At 58.8% G+C, this 17920-nt stretch overlaps 1 protein-coding gene across 1 annotated transcript in view; it reads right to left on the minus strand.

Annotated features, from left to right (window-relative positions):
- Window positions 1–17920, minus strand: part of CACNA1I (calcium voltage-gated channel subunit alpha1 I) — a 108137-nt gene that overhangs the window by 73096 nt on the left and 17121 nt on the right. The window contains exons 2-3 of the mRNA XM_015571918.1: window positions 16330–16594; window positions 1495–1592 (exon numbers count right to left, since the gene is read on the minus strand). Of these exons, the coding sequence (XP_015427404.1) occupies window positions 1495–1592; window positions 16330–16594 (363 nt within the window). The remainder of the gene's footprint in view (window positions 1–1494; window positions 1593–16329; window positions 16595–17920) is intronic.

Raw genomic sequence — 17920 nt, forward strand, 5'->3', positions numbered from 1 at the left:
GGGGCCCTTCGGGGAGCCTGTGTCCCCCTCGCGCATCCCCTGGAGACTCGGGCAGAGGGCATGCGCCTGGGCACCCAGCTCCTCCTCCTGCCAACGGGGAGCTGGATCAGTGGGCCTGCTCCGACTGCCCGAGGCTCCTGTCAATTAAGTTACTCAAGAATATGACTTTAGCTCACGTCCCCTTTCCAGGGGAGCCAGGGGAGGTTTCTGGGTCGGGGGAGGGAGTGCATCGGTTATATTGCGGGTCCCAGAGTGTTTGGGCTCCCAACACGCGCCTCGCCAGTTCTGAGAGAAGATTCATTTGTGAATCGGCTGAGAGGCGGCGCCAGCTCAGGGTGGACACAGCCACCCCCATCTCCCCACCCTGAGCCTCCAGGGCCCCTATTAGCAGACGGGGGCCCCTGAGGAAGGACCCCAGCCCTCTGCAGGCCTGGTCCCAGCAGCCTCCAAAACAGGAGCCTCCAGGTTCGCTGGAGAACCAGGCAGGCTGGCGGGAGGGACTTGAACATGACCTCCCGCCCCAGCTGGTTTGGCTCAGTGGATAGAGAGTCGGCCTGCAGACTGAAGGGTCCCAGGTTTGATTCTGGCCGAGGGCACGTGACCAGATTGTGGACTTGATCCCCAGCAGGGGGCGTGCAGGAGGCAGCCTATCAGTGGTTCTCTCTCATCACTGATGTTTCTGTCTCTCCCTCTCCCTTCCTCTCTGAATCAATAAAGAGATATTTTTTTAAAAAAGAAAAAGAAATAGACCTCCACAGCCCGGAGTCATCCAATGGGCTCCCACACAGTGGGGGAGGGAGGGAGGGAGGGAGACACACGTGCCCACGTGCCCCATGTGTGTTCATGTCACATGTGCACACGCCCCTACGTGCACATTCCTCACATGTGCACACTCACGTTTGCACACCCTGCACACATGCACACACCTTCACATGTATATACCCCTCACATGTACACATACCTTTACATGTGCACGCACAGCCACATGTGCACACACGTGTGCACACCCATTCACATGTGCATACCCCTCACGTGTGCACACACCCCTCACATGTGCCCACATGTGTGTATAGCCTCACATCTATACATGCACCCACATGTGCACACACCCCTCACGTGTGCACACACACCCCACATGTGCACACCCTTCACATGTGGGTGGGTGATAAAGCTCAAGTTCGAAGTCACTTAGCACAAGTGAGGGAGCCTGGGACCCTCCTTGGTGAAACGCTGCACAAGGTCCTCCCTCACACTACGCAGCTGCGTTCCACACCTGGGGCTCTGTGGCCGCCACCTCCCCCAGGAACCTCGCTCCTGAAAGCCAGGATCCCCAGCGCGCTGCAAGCTTCAGGCCCAATACTGGCCCGTGAGCCCCGTGGGAGCAGGACCGACACCTGTCCGGTCACTGGGGGTCCCCTGCCCAGCACTAGCCTGGCCCTGAAAGGGTGAATGCGGTCTCTAGGGGCCAGGGGTGGGGGAGGGGCGCCAACTCACTGGGCACTCGGTTGATGGCCTTGAGGGGCCTCAGGACACGCACGGTGCGGATGGCCGACAGGTTGATGTTCTGAAGGTCCAGCGAGTACTCCACCATCCTGTGGGGAGAGGGAAGATGAGACGGTGCAGGAGGGCCAGGCAGGACCACGGGCCAGACCACAGAGGCCCCTGGCCACCCACACCCACCCATGTGTGCCCACGCCTGCCTGGGAAGGTAAGTGGGAAAAGGAGGCCAGAATCCAGGCGGTGCCCAGTCCACTGTGTGGCCCCGAGCTGTCTCCTCCTCTGAGAGGGGGTGGGGGCTGGCGACATCACCCTCCCAGGCTGCCCTGAGGATCAGGAGTTGTTGCTGGGACAGAGGGATGGAGGGGCCGAGACCTGGGTGCCCACTGTGGGCCGGTGGCTCCCGCCCCGCCTCCGGAGCAGCCTCTGGCCCAGGGAGGGTCAGCCCCATTCCTCAGAGGGAGGACTGAGCAGCGGAGGTCCCTGGGCCGGCCCAGATGGCAGCTGGACGTCACGGTCCTCATCTCTGTCCACTGGAACCTTCTTTACGCTTAAGGTCCTGTGCAGTTGCCCTGACGTCCACACTGAGCCAGGCAGCGAAGGGGAAAGTGAGCCCGAGAATGACTCAGACCGGCACCCTCAGCAGCACCCACTCGGCGGGGGAGAGACTCAAACCGGGGCCCTCACCATGGCCCTGGTTTTCTTCTTCGGGGGGCCCCCCAAACAGGTCCACCCTCCCCCTGCAGCTCCATGGCATCAGACCTCCACAGGCAGCAGACCTCCGGGTCCCCTCTGTGGTTCCCTACCCTTCCACCAGATCCTACCTGCCCCCCACCACCACCCACTGACCCAGCGCCTGCAGCCCCAGCCTGACCCAGCCCCACTCACCAAACCTTTTCCCCAAACCCCCACCCCCCACAGAGGCCGCTCCACCTGCCGCCACCGTCATCAGCAACATTAAAGTCAGGCAATAGAGCAGATCCAGGTAGACCAGGAAGAAGCAGAATATATCACACACCCTCCCTCCCTCCCTCTTTCTGTCTCCCCCTTGTACACACACAATCACACACCTGCACACAACCATTGGTGCACACACACTCACCCCTTATACACCCTCATTCACACACACACTCCTTCCAGAGCCCCAATTCCGATGAGGGGGCGTGACCCAAAAAAAGGTGACAGAGGCCTAGAACTAGAGACAGACACCTGGGGGATCAGAGGAGAAGGGAGGCGGGGAGGGAGGGGGGCCAAGGGCAGCCGCCCTGAGGAGAGGGGGAGGCTTGAGGGGGGATGGGGGCCGTGAATGAGGGCAGAGGATGATCTGAGAGGGGGGCATCGAGAGAGTGGAGCTGTATGAGGATTCCGCGCGTGGGTGAGCCAAGCTGTCGTTTTCATATTTTGTAGAAAGAGCTCTCCAGGCAGCCAAGGAGATATGTGTGATGAAGGCTGCGGGGGTGGCACACATGGGCACACAAACAGGCGCTCTCACACTGATGTGCGCACACACACACACACACCAGGCCTAGGAGAGCCACCCCATCACCCCATCGCAGGCTCCGCTCCTGCCAGCCCCTCCCCACCCCTCCCCCCCAGGCATGCAGCCCGCTGCCTCCTGCCCAGGCTCTCTCCCTCCTGCCAAGGGGGCAGCACCAGGCCCTGGGAGAGCTGGGCCCCCAGGCTGTGATGCCTCCCTGGGTGGCTGGAGGTGGGGGTTCCCAGCCGTGCCAGGCTGAACCCACCTGGCTCTGTGTTCCAGGTGCCCCAGGCTCACCTGGTGAGGTCCAGCAGGTGCCAGACCAGGATTGGTTCCCGTCCCCATGAAGTCTCACAGTAAACATAAATAGATGCTTCACCGAGGATGGCGAGCCAGAAAGAGCAAATGGCTTTGAAGGCCTGCTGCCTGCCAGGCCCTGCTCGCATTCTCGCCCCGCGTTAGCGGGTGCGAGCTCCCGCACCACCTGGATGGCACCTCCACCCTCTTCATGCTCCCCGGGACGAGGGCAGACCACGGCCACCGCCGCCAGGGCATGGCTGTGGGAGCCCTCAGGATGACGCTGCCTGGTCTGACGCCCCGTCCCTCCTCACAGAGCCCAGGTCCATGGCCACTTAAGAAGGCACCCTCCCTTCACCCTGGCCTGATGCCCCGGATCTTCAATGTGGGAACACGCCTCCTGCAAAACGCCCCAGGACCTCCTCAGTTGCAGCCCTCGGGGTCCCCACTGAAAAGCTCCCAAGAAAAATCTCTTGGAAAATTTAGTGTCAAGATCTTAGCTCTGTTTGAGCTTCCTGGCTGTCAAGTCAAAAAGGGAAACGTGATGAGTTGCTGAGTTCTGAGCAGCATGGAAGGAAGATCTTATGGATTCTTCGGGGGACTGCATTAGCCTACACATTCCTCCCAGGTCCTAATTCTTTCTTTCATCTTCCATGAACCTCATGGGGTGTTTGCCGCAGTTGCCTCTCCTGTCTGGGGAAACGAGATGAGGTGCAAACGCATTCAGTGATAAAGGGCACATAGTAGGTGCACAGTGAGAACTCAGAAATTCTCGTTCTTCTCTGAGAGGAGGAGGATCCGCTGGACAGGGTGGGGAGAGCTGGGGAGAACATGCAGCTGGGAGGGAGGATCTGTGGGTTTCACTCTCTGCCCCAGGGAGCACACCGCCCTGATAGTGACTCCATGCACCCATGCGGACAGTCTGCCCACAGCTCCACCACCCCTGCCCGCATCCGGAAGCCCTCCCTCTCCTGACACCACAGCAGCCTCCCGGCTAGTCTCCTGCCTCCTGCCTCCTCCCCAACAGCCCACCTTCCGCAGGAGAAAACCTCCTAAAACTACAGCTGTGTCACTCCCCAAGTTCAACCTTCAATGTCTCTCCACTGCTCTCAGATCAAAGACCCAGCCCCTGGCCTCCAGTCTGCCTCGATCCCCTCCCCCAACCCTGCTCCTACCGCTGGCCTCCCAGGCACCACGCCAGGCCCGGCCCAGGAGCTCCCCACACACACCCTTCTCTGCCCCTGTCCTCTGCACAATGCCCTTTCTCCTCTCTCATCCTTCCTTCTCCATGGAGCCTTGCACCCCTCCCTGCCCCCAGGCTGAATGCGCCATCTCTGCTCCGGCTCCTTCCACACCCTGCTAGTCTGGGTTCCCCAGGCAGCCCTGAGCCAAGGACTGGGAGCAGCAGTTTACCTGGGAGGGGATCCCAGGAAGCACAGTGAAGGAGCGGGAGGAGGAAAGCCAGTGAGGGGCTGTTCACCAGCAGGTGACCGCTGAGGGCAATGATGGTGCCATCCCAGGGGGACTCCGCCCCCCCCCCCCCTCCCGTGGCCTGTCCTCACCTGGCTGCCCCCGGGTGCCCGCCCCCCCCCCCCCCCCCCCCCAGAGACCTTGTGGTCCCTGTGAGGGCAGGGGCTGCAGAATTATCCCAGGACTGGCTGACTACTGGCCACGCACCCTCTCCTCCTCAGACACAGCACCTGCACCAGCCCTGCTGCTCACAGTAGGCACGCAACACACAGTAGGCACTCGGGGAACCTAGGAGCATGAGTAACGCCTGTGACAGGTGCTCTCCCCCCTCTCCTCCCACCCTGAGTGACAGCTGTAGGAGTGTCCCAACCCCAACAAGAGCAGGGGAAGAGGGGCCACTGCAGGTGAAGAAGCGCCGGGCTGGCTCCCCTCGGGCCCCAAGTTAAGACATCACTTGCGGGAGTGAGAAATTAATTCCTAACTGCACAGTTACATTATCACACAGCTTCAGTGCTAAAAGTCTAAAAAAATCAACAAAACCCCCACTCCCTCCTGCCAGCTCCGAGCGCCTAATTAGGTAGGTGATTTTGCTGTAAAGCGAGCACTTCTGTCCTGACACCACCCCAGGGGGAGGAGAGTGGCTGTACCCAGTTCCCAGGTGTCATCCGGGGAGAGGGACCCGGGTGCAGCCAGGCTGGGGTGGGGCTGCAGGGCGGACATTCACTCTTGGGGCACCGTGAGCCCCACTTAGTCCTGCCGGCCACCATGACTGGCTTGGGATGGGCATGTGACCGCAGGTAGACCCAGCCCTTGAGCCAGCACTGCAGGGAAGAGGCGCCTTCCTGGCTAAGCCACCGCCTGGAAACCCGGAGGCGCTAATGGCCATCTTGCCGCTGCGGTGGCCTGAGAACTTTGCCAACACAAAGGAAGGCTGGGGCCAGAGCGGCAGAGCGGCAGGATCCTGACCATATGGTCCGACCACTCCCTGCAGCTGTGCCCGGACCCCGCACCCGCCCTCTGTGCTTCCCGTCCTGTGAGCCAGTCCATTCCCTCTGGGGCTTGGGGCCCGTGTGCACTGGCTTCTGTCACAGCAACCCGGAGTCCTGGCCGATTCACAGGGTCTCCGAGCACTCGCTCTGTGCACCGCTTCCCGTGGTGGGACCAGGCGCCGCTGAGGTGAGGAAACCGAGGCTCAGAAATCTCCAGGTCACATGACAGGGAGTGGGGGGCCCAGGGGCTCTGTGGGACACCCCCCCACACACACACCTCATCAGCCATCAGGCCAGGCCGCCTTCTGGCTCCTGAGCACCCCCCAGATGGCCAGTAAGCACAGCACAGATGGCAGCACACGGGATAGGGCCAGCATGGGGCAGTGTGTCCCAGTGGTTAGAGCCTGGGTTCCCATCCCAGCTCTGCTGCTAGTGCACCGCGTGACCTCGGACGAGTCACCAAACTGACCTCACGGGGGTGTGGGAGGAGGAAAGTGCTCCTTTATGGATTCAGCGCTTAGAACCGAGCCTGGCACAAGTCAGCTAGTCTAAGGCACAGCCTCGTCCGCTGCCTCGGGTCCCGTTTGCTCACGAATCACAGGACGCCTGCCTCAGCCCTTCCCTGGACCCACCTCCTGCCAGAGAGCCAGGCAGGAGGCCTCTGGGAGCTCCCTGGCACAACCCCAGCACTGCCCACCACTCGCCCTGCATCCAAGGGACACCCAAACGTCCCCAACTCCCAGAGAGTGCCATGCTGTTTCCAGCCTACACAACCCAGAGTCCTGGCTGACTCCCAGGGCTCTACCTGGAGTGCCCTTCCCAGGTTTCCAGATCCCACCCGGGGCAGAGCTGAGCTCTCCTGCCTGTGCCCCCCGTGCCTCTATTGGGGCACCCCTGGCTCTAAGACCTGCTCTGTCACCGCCCTGTTCCGCAGAGTCGGGGCTCGCTCACTGTCCCTGATGGGTCCCTAGCACCCAGCCCAGGGCTCCCCATGCCAGCTTGTCAAACAAATGACTTGAAGGTCTGGATCTTTACGCCACAATTGGGGCTCTGAGCTTCCCGAATCCAAGACAGCACGTCTATTGTATTAACAGGACAGAACATGCCTAGTCACTAATAGTGCATTATCACCATTTTCTATTACATTCATCTCTCTGAAAGAAACACCAGGACCCGACGGCCAACGTACGCTTCATGAAGAAACTCAACAACCTGTTACATGTGGTGGAGAACGTTCATCAGTGCCAGGCACAGTGTTTCCACAGGTTGAATGAAGGGCGCACCCCCTCAGCTAAGGAGGGGGGTGGGGGGGGCGGGGGGGGAGAGAGGAATGCTTGGAGCTAACAAGAAACATCAATGACTGAGATTGAACGTCTTCCCAGGAAATACCCCTCCCTGGAGATGATTTGTGTGTGTTGCTGATAAAAACAGGGTGTTTCCTCAATCTTTTCAAGGGGCCCATGGGGCCTTTCCTAAAGTGTAGTTTAAGATGTAGCTCATGGAAAGGAAGCTGGGATGCTGGAAACAGCGGATCGTCTGTCAGGAGGCAGCTCTGTGCTGACTCAGGCCGGTAACTAGACCACCAGCCCACGCCACTCTCCCCGTACCTAGCGCTCAGTAGGTGTTCAGTGGAGGGAGAAAGGGGGGGAGGGAGGGAGGACATAATGGAGAGTGAAAATCAGAGGGCAACAACATTAACTTTGGCCAGAACTTATTGATGGATATTTCACCCATCTATCCTCACAGGAATCCTATGAGACCAGGAGAACCGGGGTTATTCAGCCCACGTGACTGATAAAGAAAATGATGCTGAAACCAACTCAGGTCAAGTTCGGAGTAAAGGGGGAATCCGGGGTTACAAAGCCAAAGGGAGGGCTGCACTGACAAAACCCGAGCTGGCGGGAACCAGGGCAGCTCCGGGGACCTCGCGGCAGGAGACCCTGGACCCTCTGCAAGGCTCCGCTCAGGTGGCCTTGCTCCAGAGCCAGACAAAACACGGGCTGACCAGTTAGGCTTGAACTTCAGATAAATGACAATCTCTGATTTTTTAGACCCTGTCCCAAATATACCTCCTGTCTACCTCCCTTACAATTTAGCTTCATTTTGTCAGAGTCCTGGCACCACCACAAGGTAGAGACCCTCTGAGCTCCGTCTACCAAAGCCTGGGAGACATGTCCCTCTCCCAGGACCTCCTCCCTCAGGGCTGGCGAGGCCGCCCAGGTCCCCAGGGCAGACCTGGTGGAATATTCTGGCCTCTGAACCAGCCCAGCCCTCACGCTGGGAGGCAGCGTGGGCTCCGAGGCAGTTGTACCCGAGCACATGGGAGATCTGCCTCGCGCAGGCGCTGGGACCTGGGGCAGGCTGCTCGCCCCTCTGAGCCTCAATTCCTCTCTGCAAAATGGGACTACCAACCCCAAACCCTCGGGACGGTGAGGATGTGAGAGCGCCCAGCCCAGTAAGCAAACACCAGTTCTGGCAAACCCCCTAAAGCAGCGGTTCTCAACCTGTGGGTCGCGACCCCTTTGGCGGTCGAACGACCCTTTCACAGGGGTCGCCTAAGACCATCCTGCATATCAGATATTTACATCACGATTCATAAGAGTAGCAACATGACAGTGATGAAGTGGCAACGAAAATAATTTTATGGTTGGGTCACAACATGAGGAGCTGTATTTAAAGGGCCAGAAGGTTGAGAACCACTGAGTCCTAAAGGATATGGTGTCTGCCTGGAGGGGGTCCTTTCTCTGCTCTCAGGGTAAGGGCCCTGGACTTGCCAAGCCGACCCTCCCCACTCCCAGGCCACGTGCAGTGGACGCGCCTGACCTCCCACCCACCCAGTGCTGCTGTGGGGCTGGATCTAGGTCTGGCCAATCAAAGTGCTGCCTCCAGGCAGCGGTGATTGGTTCAGAGATGAGCACTGACCCACACCAGCCCAGCCACGCCCAGCAGGGTCAAGTCCCTCATGGACTCGCTGGGAGCTGGGAGCGGCTGGGGAAGGAGAGAGGGTTTTGCGTTAAACCTGAGGGAGTGGGCTGTGGACCCCGAGACTGCCCGCAGCTTCCCACTGAGAGGAAAGCTGCCAGATGGAGGTGGGCGCAGAGGAATGGGCAGTGGTGGGATGGGAGGACACTGTCTGGTGACGCATTCCAGGATTCTGGATCAAGCAGGCCCTGAAGTCAGGGACCCCGCGGCCCTCGGTTTGGCGGATTCCCGTCCCATATAAATGAGAGAGCCCTGCTGATTCGTGAGCGACCGGTGGCTGGCGCGTCAACCTGTGGCCTGAGCATGTCTGATGACTAAACCCCCCTCCCTCATGGCATCTAGCATCCTGTTTCCATAGAAACGGACCTGAGCAGTGATCACTCTCTCCCACTCAACTCCATATGCAAATGAGACATCATCTACACCAAGGTTCCCACTGGAACCTTCCCAGGGCCACACCCACCCAATGGTCAGTTCAGCTCAAGACAATGGCCCCAGACACTCTCCCCGCCTCCCAGCTCTGCGATGCCTGGACACACAGATATGAAACAAGCATGTCATGGAGCCTCCTTCCCCAGGCTGGCCAGGGGGAGGACTCCAGGGGGAGGACTCCAGGAGGAGGCCTCAGGCTCGGCCTACCCTCGGAGCACCCAGACCTTGGACCCCCGGCAGCCAAACCTGCAGAACCCAGGATACATTAGTGTGTAAAGTCAGTGCCACGACCTGAAGGGGGCCTGGGCCTGCTGGCACACGGAGTGTTCCCTGACCCACGGATAATGCCCAGAGGGGAGCCTGGCTGCAGCGGCTTCGGGAAACAGCCCCGGTGATGACCCTCTGATGCCGTAACCACCAGGTCTGCTGGCAGACACAGCCTCTGTGGAGCTTGCACCGGTCGGTATTTGACTTTAGATTTTTCAACAGATCACACACCCTGCTTCATCAGAGCGCTGAAGGTCCGGACCAGAGCCTGTAGACATGGTAGGGCCACAGCTTTGGTCTAAAGCAGACAAAGAAATGAAGGCCCTGGGAGAGGAATGTAGCAGACTCTGAGAGTTGCCCACCCATGTGCATTCTCTTCTTCTGATCTTGCCTGGCCCCAGAGAACAATTCTTGGCTGATTTAGCCAAACTCAATGGTGTTTCCTATTTCCCTAGCTTCCCTTGCAGCTAAGGATGGCCACAAGATCCAGTTCTGGCCATGATCCAGGAAAGAAAACGTTGTTTTCCTGATCCAACTGGACAGGTGTGGCTGGCAGGTCCCTGTCTCCCTGCCTTCGATGCAGACATGATGCCCACAGCTTCAGCAGCCACCTTGTGACCATGAAGAAAGACCTAGAAAATCACAAGAACATCCCAGAGCCATCACCAGTAACCACTGACCTCAACACTTCATGTGATATCAGAGAAAACACTCCAGGATTTGCTCGAGCCACTGCTGGCTGGACGTTAGAGTTACTTGCAGCCAAATGCATCCCTGATACCTACACCCCCTGCGAGTTACACAGAACCAGGACTCGATTCCAGCCCATGGAGCCAGGCTTCCTGCATCCAACTCCTGCTGTGCCCCTTACCAGCCCGTGACCTTGAGCAAGTCACGCCGTGCCCCTGTGCCTCTGTGAAATGGAACCTACCAGAGTCCCTCCCACACAGAGGCAGCTGAAAGATTAGACCAGATAATGCACAGCATCCGTCCACAGTAAGTGCTCGGCAATCAGCAGATGCTCTTATTGTCATCACACCCCTGAATGACGCCTGAGAGGATTCAATTCCCTTTGCTTTTTAAAGTCCCACTGATGGGGCACTTTGGACAAAAGGAACTCTCAGCAAGCAACCACAGAGGGGTCGTGCCCGCCTGGTCTCTTCTGAAAGCGCTAGCCCAGGGCCAGGGGATCATTCTTATTGACGTCTTCTTTCCCAGGGGCCCGGAAGCGGCAGGGTGGGAAACTGCGCGCTCGGAGAAGACGGTTCCGGAGTGTGATAAAACCCAACCCGCCCTCTCCTTCCCACCACCACCCCCGGCCAGGGGCTGAGTGACTGACATCACTGCTCTTTGTGCGAGATTATTAATAATAGAAAATCCCATGAGGAGTCCCACCGTTCTGTTCACAAAGTACATCTACTTGTCACGAAAATTAATTTAGATCCCGGACGCAGATCAGGAAAGGAGCTCTCCGCACGCCTCTTCCCCTCGCGCTCCCAGGGAGGGCTCTGGACGGTCAGACGAGCAGGAGCACCTGCGCAGGCCACCTGGGCGTGTGGCTGCCATGCCGGTTCCCAGGCCCTGCTGTGTCTGCTGGGTCTGGATCCCTGGGTTGAGGCCCAGGAATCTGTATTTTAACACATGCCCCAGTATGTTTGTTGTTCCTTGAATTTTAAGGAGCACTGAGTCGGGGTGCAAGGCTGTGCACGTGTTTGAGGATTGGGGGTGGGGGGCCGCCCTTCCCCAGGCTGCTCGCACGTGTCCCTCAGCTGCTCCAGTCCGTGCTTTCACTGTCACAGTCAGAAGCTGTAAAAGGCTCTCAAAGTCAGGGCAGCTCCTGTCTCCTCACTCCTCTAAGGCGGGGCCGTGCCAGCCGTGCCCTGGGCAAGGCTCCGCCTCAGCCTCATGCGGGAGCGGTCCCCGCAGCCGGCCCTCCAGTCCTGGCTCACCCTAGAGACGCAGCAGTGGAATTCTTAGGGAAGTTTTTACTATGAAGGTGCCCAGGCCCCTCCCCACAGCTGGCAGTGGCCATTTCCTGGTCTCGGTCAGGGGAGGCGGCAGAATTGGCAGCAGGATGCAGCAAAGGAGATATGCAGGTAAAGAATATCTCAAGCTCATTAAGAATGTCATTGCCTATTTCATGGCCTCCTAACGGACAAAGACAGGACAGCGTGGCTTAAAGGAGACAGCGAGGTGGGCTCCACTGTTAACTATTGTCCCGTGATTTCCAGGGCTTTGTCACACACCGGCAGAGGTGCCCCGGGGCTGCTGTCCTGGGCTGACGCTGTTAACTATTGTCCCACCGACAGAGGTGCCCCGGGGCTGCTGTCCTGGGCTGACCACGCGCAGGAAGTGCAGGTAATGAGTCAGGTCTCCTAGTGATCATTGTAAGAGGAATGTAACAGCAATAAATGCTAAGTCTGATATTTGGCTTTTTCAAACATCAACTGTATTTAGTTAGTTCCGGGTGGGAGAGACCTGGCTTGGAGACTGACCACCACCTGGGCCACTCAGCAGGTCCCCACAGTCTAACCTGACACTGGGGCAAAGGCAGCCCATTCTCGCGTCATCACTGGGAGGCCGGGGTCCTGCTCCCCGCCAGGCACCGAGACTGCCGTGGTCACTTAAAGTGAGTCCAGCAGCTGAGGCCTCCTCCCCTGTCCTGTGACGAATGGGGGACGTGCTGGGACATTTCACGTGGAGAACAGGAGACTCGGGGAGGAAGGGAGCCGCCTTCCGAATTCTGAAGGACAGTCGTGGGTCTGCCAGGGACGCCCTTGCCCGCAGGCTCCAGGCCCCCCTGTGGGATCAGGTCCCTGCCCCCCTCTCTGGCTTCATTCCTCAGCACACACCTATCCCTGGGGACCCTGGGCTCCAACCCTGTGCTTCGGCTCTCCCTCCTCTTCCTCAAGCCGTCCCTCTGGCCCTCTGCATGTTGTCCCCTCCACCTGCGAGGTCCTGGCCCCGCCCTCTGCTTGCTCACCCCCAGGCCTCTCTACCCCATGAGGGGAGGATGTGCTGACACCCTGCCTAAATCAGGTCCCTACGCCACGCCCTCATGAGTCTCTCTACCCGTATGCAACAGCATTGATCCCACTTTAGAACTTATTTAGAATTTTATTACCTGTTTTACATCCGTTTTCTTTTTTTAAAAGATTTTTTATTGATTTTTAGAGAAAGGAAGGGAGAAGGAGCGGGAGAGAAACATCGATATGATAGCGAGGCATCGATCAGCTGCCTCCTGCGTGCCCCCTACTGGGGGATCCAGCCAGCAACCCTGATATGTGCCCTGACCTGGAGGGAAACAGGCAACCTTTCAGTGCAGGGGAAGGTGCCAGCCAACTGGGCCGCCCGGCCAGGCTCCATACATTTTCTATACCGTGAGCTCCATGAGGTCTCAGCGGCCTCAGTCTCCTCCCCGATGCCCAGCACGAGGCCTGGGTCAGTAAATGCGGGTTCTGCCTTGAATCCACGAATGAATGGCTCCATCGGGTGGGAGCTACAGGAAGACAGCGTTGAGCTCAGTGAAAATCCACTTTCCAACACTCCCGCTGCCCCAGTGTGGAAGCGGCGCGGTGAGGCAGGTCCCGCAGTGGCAGCAAGGAAGCAGGGCCACCCGGACGGACGGATGGACGGATGTGGAGATGGAGGCCCTGACCTCTAAGGGACCTTCTCGTGCGGAGGTTCCGTCTCCTCCGCAGCCTGAAGGAGGAGCCAGTAATTTGGGGATGGGGAGGAGCGGGAAGGAAGAACACAACCTCAGAATGTCAGGCCTGTCACTCGGGGAAACAACATTTATAGCACGAGCCTGGCTGGGACCGCGGGGGATGGGCGGGCAGCTGTGGGGACAGGCCTGAGTGGGAGCAGAAGGGGGGGGGCTGGACTCTGGAGCCCGGGGCTGCTGGCTCCTCGTCCCCCCCCCCACTTCGCCCACACACAAAGGACGGCGAGGACCTTGAGGACAGGGCGAGGTCGGAGTCCTCTGAATCCCCAGCATCCCACATGCGGGTCTCCGTTCTTCCTGCCCCCAGCCGGGACCACCCACATCATCTGGGGGGCCTGGTGCTAAAAAAAAGGCAGGCCCCCTTTGCTCAAAATACACAAAAAATCTTTAAATGATAGCAGCATCGCATCAAACCAAGCGCAGGACCCTCTGCGACCCCACATGCGGAGACCCCGCATGCCCGAGGACCAAGAACAGAGATCCAAGAGGGACCTCACCACGGTGCTGAAGCCAGGCCGGGTCTTCGTGTATAACTGTGAGCAGACACGGGGTCACTAAGCAATAGAGAAGTCAGAAGGGCGGGAGTGGGGGCCGGGGGGTATTTCTCGCACGGGACATCGTTTCGGAGCCTTAGCAGACTCCTCTGAGGATGATTCCGTTAGGGGAGCATACGTTTCACTCCCCATTTACCGTTAGGTGAAGGGCTGGCTGCTGTGGATTTACATATTAACGTGTGGATTTAGTAGTGATGTCTTCCCGACAGGAGAGATGACTCCAACGGCTACGGCTTTGCGCCGGAGTTGTTACTGACCAGCTCTGATCGTGCGCGAGCGCGCTCAGCCGCCTCCTTTCTCCAGCGCCCGCCCGGCTGTCTTCCTAACTGCTGATCCCGTCCTGCTGGCTCCCCGCTCTGCTCCCACTCGAGAGCTGAATAGGCCCCAGATGCCTCCTCCTCCTGAGACTGGAGTGAGGGTCGTTGCTTAAAACTATTTGGAAACGATGCCCTGCCTTTGGGATCAGGAGAGGATTTCCAAGCAGATTCAAGGGAAACTGCATCCATAAACAAGAACCGGCCCAAGCTGCCCTGGATAGTAATAAGCACAGAGCGGAAGCGGTCTTGGGAATTAACGAGATGCAGAGGAGATGAAGGGGGGGGCGGGGGGGACATGGTCAGTGATGGAGAAGATGGAGGCCAGGAATTCCCTCCTCGCACGGAAGAAATCTGCGAGGGGAAGGGGGCCGATGTGGCGAACAGACGGAGGGAAGTACCCATCGCGTGGGAAAGTCAGGAGGGACCGGAAGAGAAAGGACGATGATCGAAGAGGAAATCCCCCTGGAGTTCCGGAAGGTCCCACGGGAGCCTCTTCACCAAGGCCCGGCCCAGCAAGATGTCTGAACCGAAGGTGAGAAGCCCTGCGGGCCTCCAGCGAGGAAGAAGCGGCCGCTGCCCAGAAGGAAGAGGCAGGCCCGTCCGGGCGCCCCTCGCCCCGGAGAGCGAACAGCGCTGCGTGCCGGGTTCTGAGGGAGGAAGTGTGAGAGCAACACAGACAAAAACCACCCTCACTCGCCAAGGTCAACGGAAAACATGCGTGCAGAGGCAAGGCTGAAAAATGACACCACTCAAATACCCATTCTTTAAATTAGAGAGAAAACACACACACACACACACACACACACACGCACACACATGCGCGCTCATGCGCATACACATGCACACACGCCCACGCACACACGCACACACGCACACACGCACACCGACTTAAGGAGACCCTTGGCCACACCAGAATGGGGATGAGACGAGGAACGTGGCAAAGGGAGGCATGGCTCCCAGGAAACCCGTGAGCCCAGCATGACTGAGTTCCCATGAGGCCTATACCACTCTGACCACGTGGCGGTGAAACTGAACACGGTCTTAGAAAGGTGCCTCGAAGAGGCATGACATTTTCTTGAACATGAGTGGACACGTCCTCTCGCTGCAGAACTGACGTGTGGAATTCCACACAGACTGAGTGGGACCGACTCCCTCGCAGCCACATGCCTGTCTGCCCTCCCTGCCCCTTCTCGCTGGCATCACACACACGCGTGCACATACACGCTCTCACATGCGATGACGCCCACGCAGGCCTCCAGCCTTCTCCTCTCCCCCTTGTCACTTCTGCCCCAGGGCCCCCTTGCTAGGCATGGCTGACGCCTGCCTGTCCTTCGGCTCCTGCGCCACTTCCCTGGGAAAGTCCTCGAGCCCCGCACCCCGAGCCCCGAGCCTGGCTCAGAGATGCGCTCAGAAAACCACAGCACCTGCCCGGCTGGTAGCTCTGTGGATTGAGCATCGTCCCATAGAACAAGAGGTCCCAGGTTCAATTCCTGATCAGGGCATATGCTCAGGCTGTGGGCTCAATCCTCAGTAGGAGGCGTGCAGGAGGCAGTCAATCCATGTGTCTCTCTCATTGATGTTTCTCTCTCTCTCTCCCTCTCCCTAACTCTCTATGTAAAAATCAATAAAAACTTTTTTTTTAAGAAAGCCACAGTGCTTTGCCCAGAGCCTCATCTGTGTGCGTGACACATTCCCATGTAGCATTGACTGCCTCTCCCCAGAAGGGAGCCGGGAAGATGGAGGCCTGTGTCCGGGTGTGCTGTCCTCCATGCCCTGCAGTCCTTCACAGTCCCCCAGCACAGACACGGGGAGCTTGCCCTCCCCTGGGGGTCGGAGGGATGCGCCTGGCTGGGCCAAGGAAAGCAGGAGCCAGGCCCAGAGCAGAATCAGACACAGGTGCTGCGAGGGGCCACGCTGGGACCTGGCCTCTGACTGCAGCTTCTGTCTTGGTAGAAACAGTCACGGTTTGGAGTCAGACAGTGCGTGACTCCGCTTCTCTCTGACTTGCTGAGTGATCGAAGGGTAATCATACTGCAGCAGCTAACACTTACTGGGTGCTCATTCTGACGTAGCTATATTATCATCCCCATTTTACAGATGAGGAAACTGAGGTTCAAAGAGGGTACCTGGCTTCCTCAAGGTCAGGCAGTTCGTGCAAAACAGACCCCGTAGCCACTGACAGTGCAGGAGGACACACGACTTCCCGGCGAGGGAGGAAGGGGTGTCTGTCGGCCCCAACATTACCACGCGGCTTCGCCATTGTACCAGGATGCCCCACAGGTTATTGGAACTCCGTCTGGCAAGCAGCAGAGGCACTACCTACCCAGCCATGACGATGAAGAAGTCCAGTCGGTTCCACGTGTCCCCAAGGTAGCACTTCTTGCCAAAAATGCCCAGGGCCACCATCTTGAGCACCATCTCCATGGCAAAGAAGATGAAGATGAAGTCGTCAAAGACCTGCAGGGTGGGGGGAGGCGAGAAGCGAGGGACAGAGTGAGGTTCCGCGGCAGGCCCCAGAGGTTGCAGCCACGGTGTGAGTCGGGGACACAGTCGTGGACACAGGGGGCAGAAAGAGAACCTCAGAGATCCTGTTCCAATGCACTCATTTCACAGATGAGGAGACTGAGCCCAGAGGGAGGAATGACCTTGCCCAGGGTAATGCGGCCCATTCTATTAGTTCCCTAAAACCAGGGATAATGACAAGGGACCCAGGCGGGGCTAGAACAAAGAGGCTCTTCTGAATAATTGCCAAGCTCTGGGCTACATACCTGACTTCCATTCTCTCTTCTAAGTCTCACAATGACCCCATGGAGAGTCCATTTGACAGATGAGGAAACTAAGGCTCAGAGAGGTTAAGCAACTTGCCTCAGGTCACACAGCAGGTGAGTGGCAGAACCAAAACAGACTCTCAGGTCTCTCTGACTCCAGAGCCCACAGGGAAGGAGCTCTCTCAGAACAGGCCTGACCCCGGCACGAGGCACAGGTCTCAGCCCAGATGGAGGTCCCAGATGGTCCCTGGTCATGGGCTCAGGTGAGAATACATTTCCTGGGGAACAGGGCCTGGCGGGACTCCTCCTTCCAGGACAGACAAGGGCTGCAGTCAATTCAACTCAACAAACGAGCACAGAGCACCTACTGTGTGCGGGACAGAGGCCGGAGTCGCGGACACAGAGACGAATCCTCAGTGAACTCGCCCCTGGTAGGGGAGCCAGCCCAGTACCCACTGAGGCTGGTCAGCGATAACTCCGCTTAGCTGAGGGGCTGTTACCCACCTGCCCCCCCCCGCCCCAGATGCTGATCCTGCAGGTGTGGGATGGGCCAGGGGTCAGGGTGTTTAACAAGGGCCCCAGGGGCTCTGAGGCCAGTCCCGCCGGGATTCCTTCCCCAGGGAGCCCACTGAGCACTTCCATGTGTAACATAGAACCCCAAGCCCTGTACCACGGTGCTCACGCACCGCACGGGCCACGGAGGTACCGCAGTTAGCCCCACTGGGGCCCGAGGAGACGAGAGCAGGAGGGCAACAGGAGGGACACAGGGGCCCGTGCGTGCAGGGCACCGAGAACCAGCTGCAGAGCTGCCCTTCCTCCCAGAGCCCTGGGGGTCATGGGCGGGCATCCCGGGGAAGAGTGGTGGGGTCACTGCACACTGGGGAGACCAGGAGGAGGAGGGTGGGGGCCTGGACTTGGGGCAAAGGCCGGGAGATGAAGATGGTGAAGGAGAATGGGTGAAACCGGCCGGGCGTGAGGAAGAGGTGGCCAGTTTAGCAAGGAGAGGTAGGGGTATGTGGCTTGGCTGTGCTTGGCTGTGCCTGGTGCTGGGGGTTTGGGGGAAGGGGGAGAGGCGAGAACAGGACATTATGGGTAAGTGGGTGTGGCATTGTGTGCAGGTGGGTGCAGGGTGGGGGTGAGGTGGGT

Source organism: Myotis davidii, unplaced genomic scaffold (assembly GCF_000327345.1).
Source record: "Myotis davidii unplaced genomic scaffold, ASM32734v1 scaffold428, whole genome shotgun sequence".
NCBI lineage: Eukaryota > Metazoa > Chordata > Mammalia > Chiroptera > Vespertilionidae > Myotis > Myotis davidii.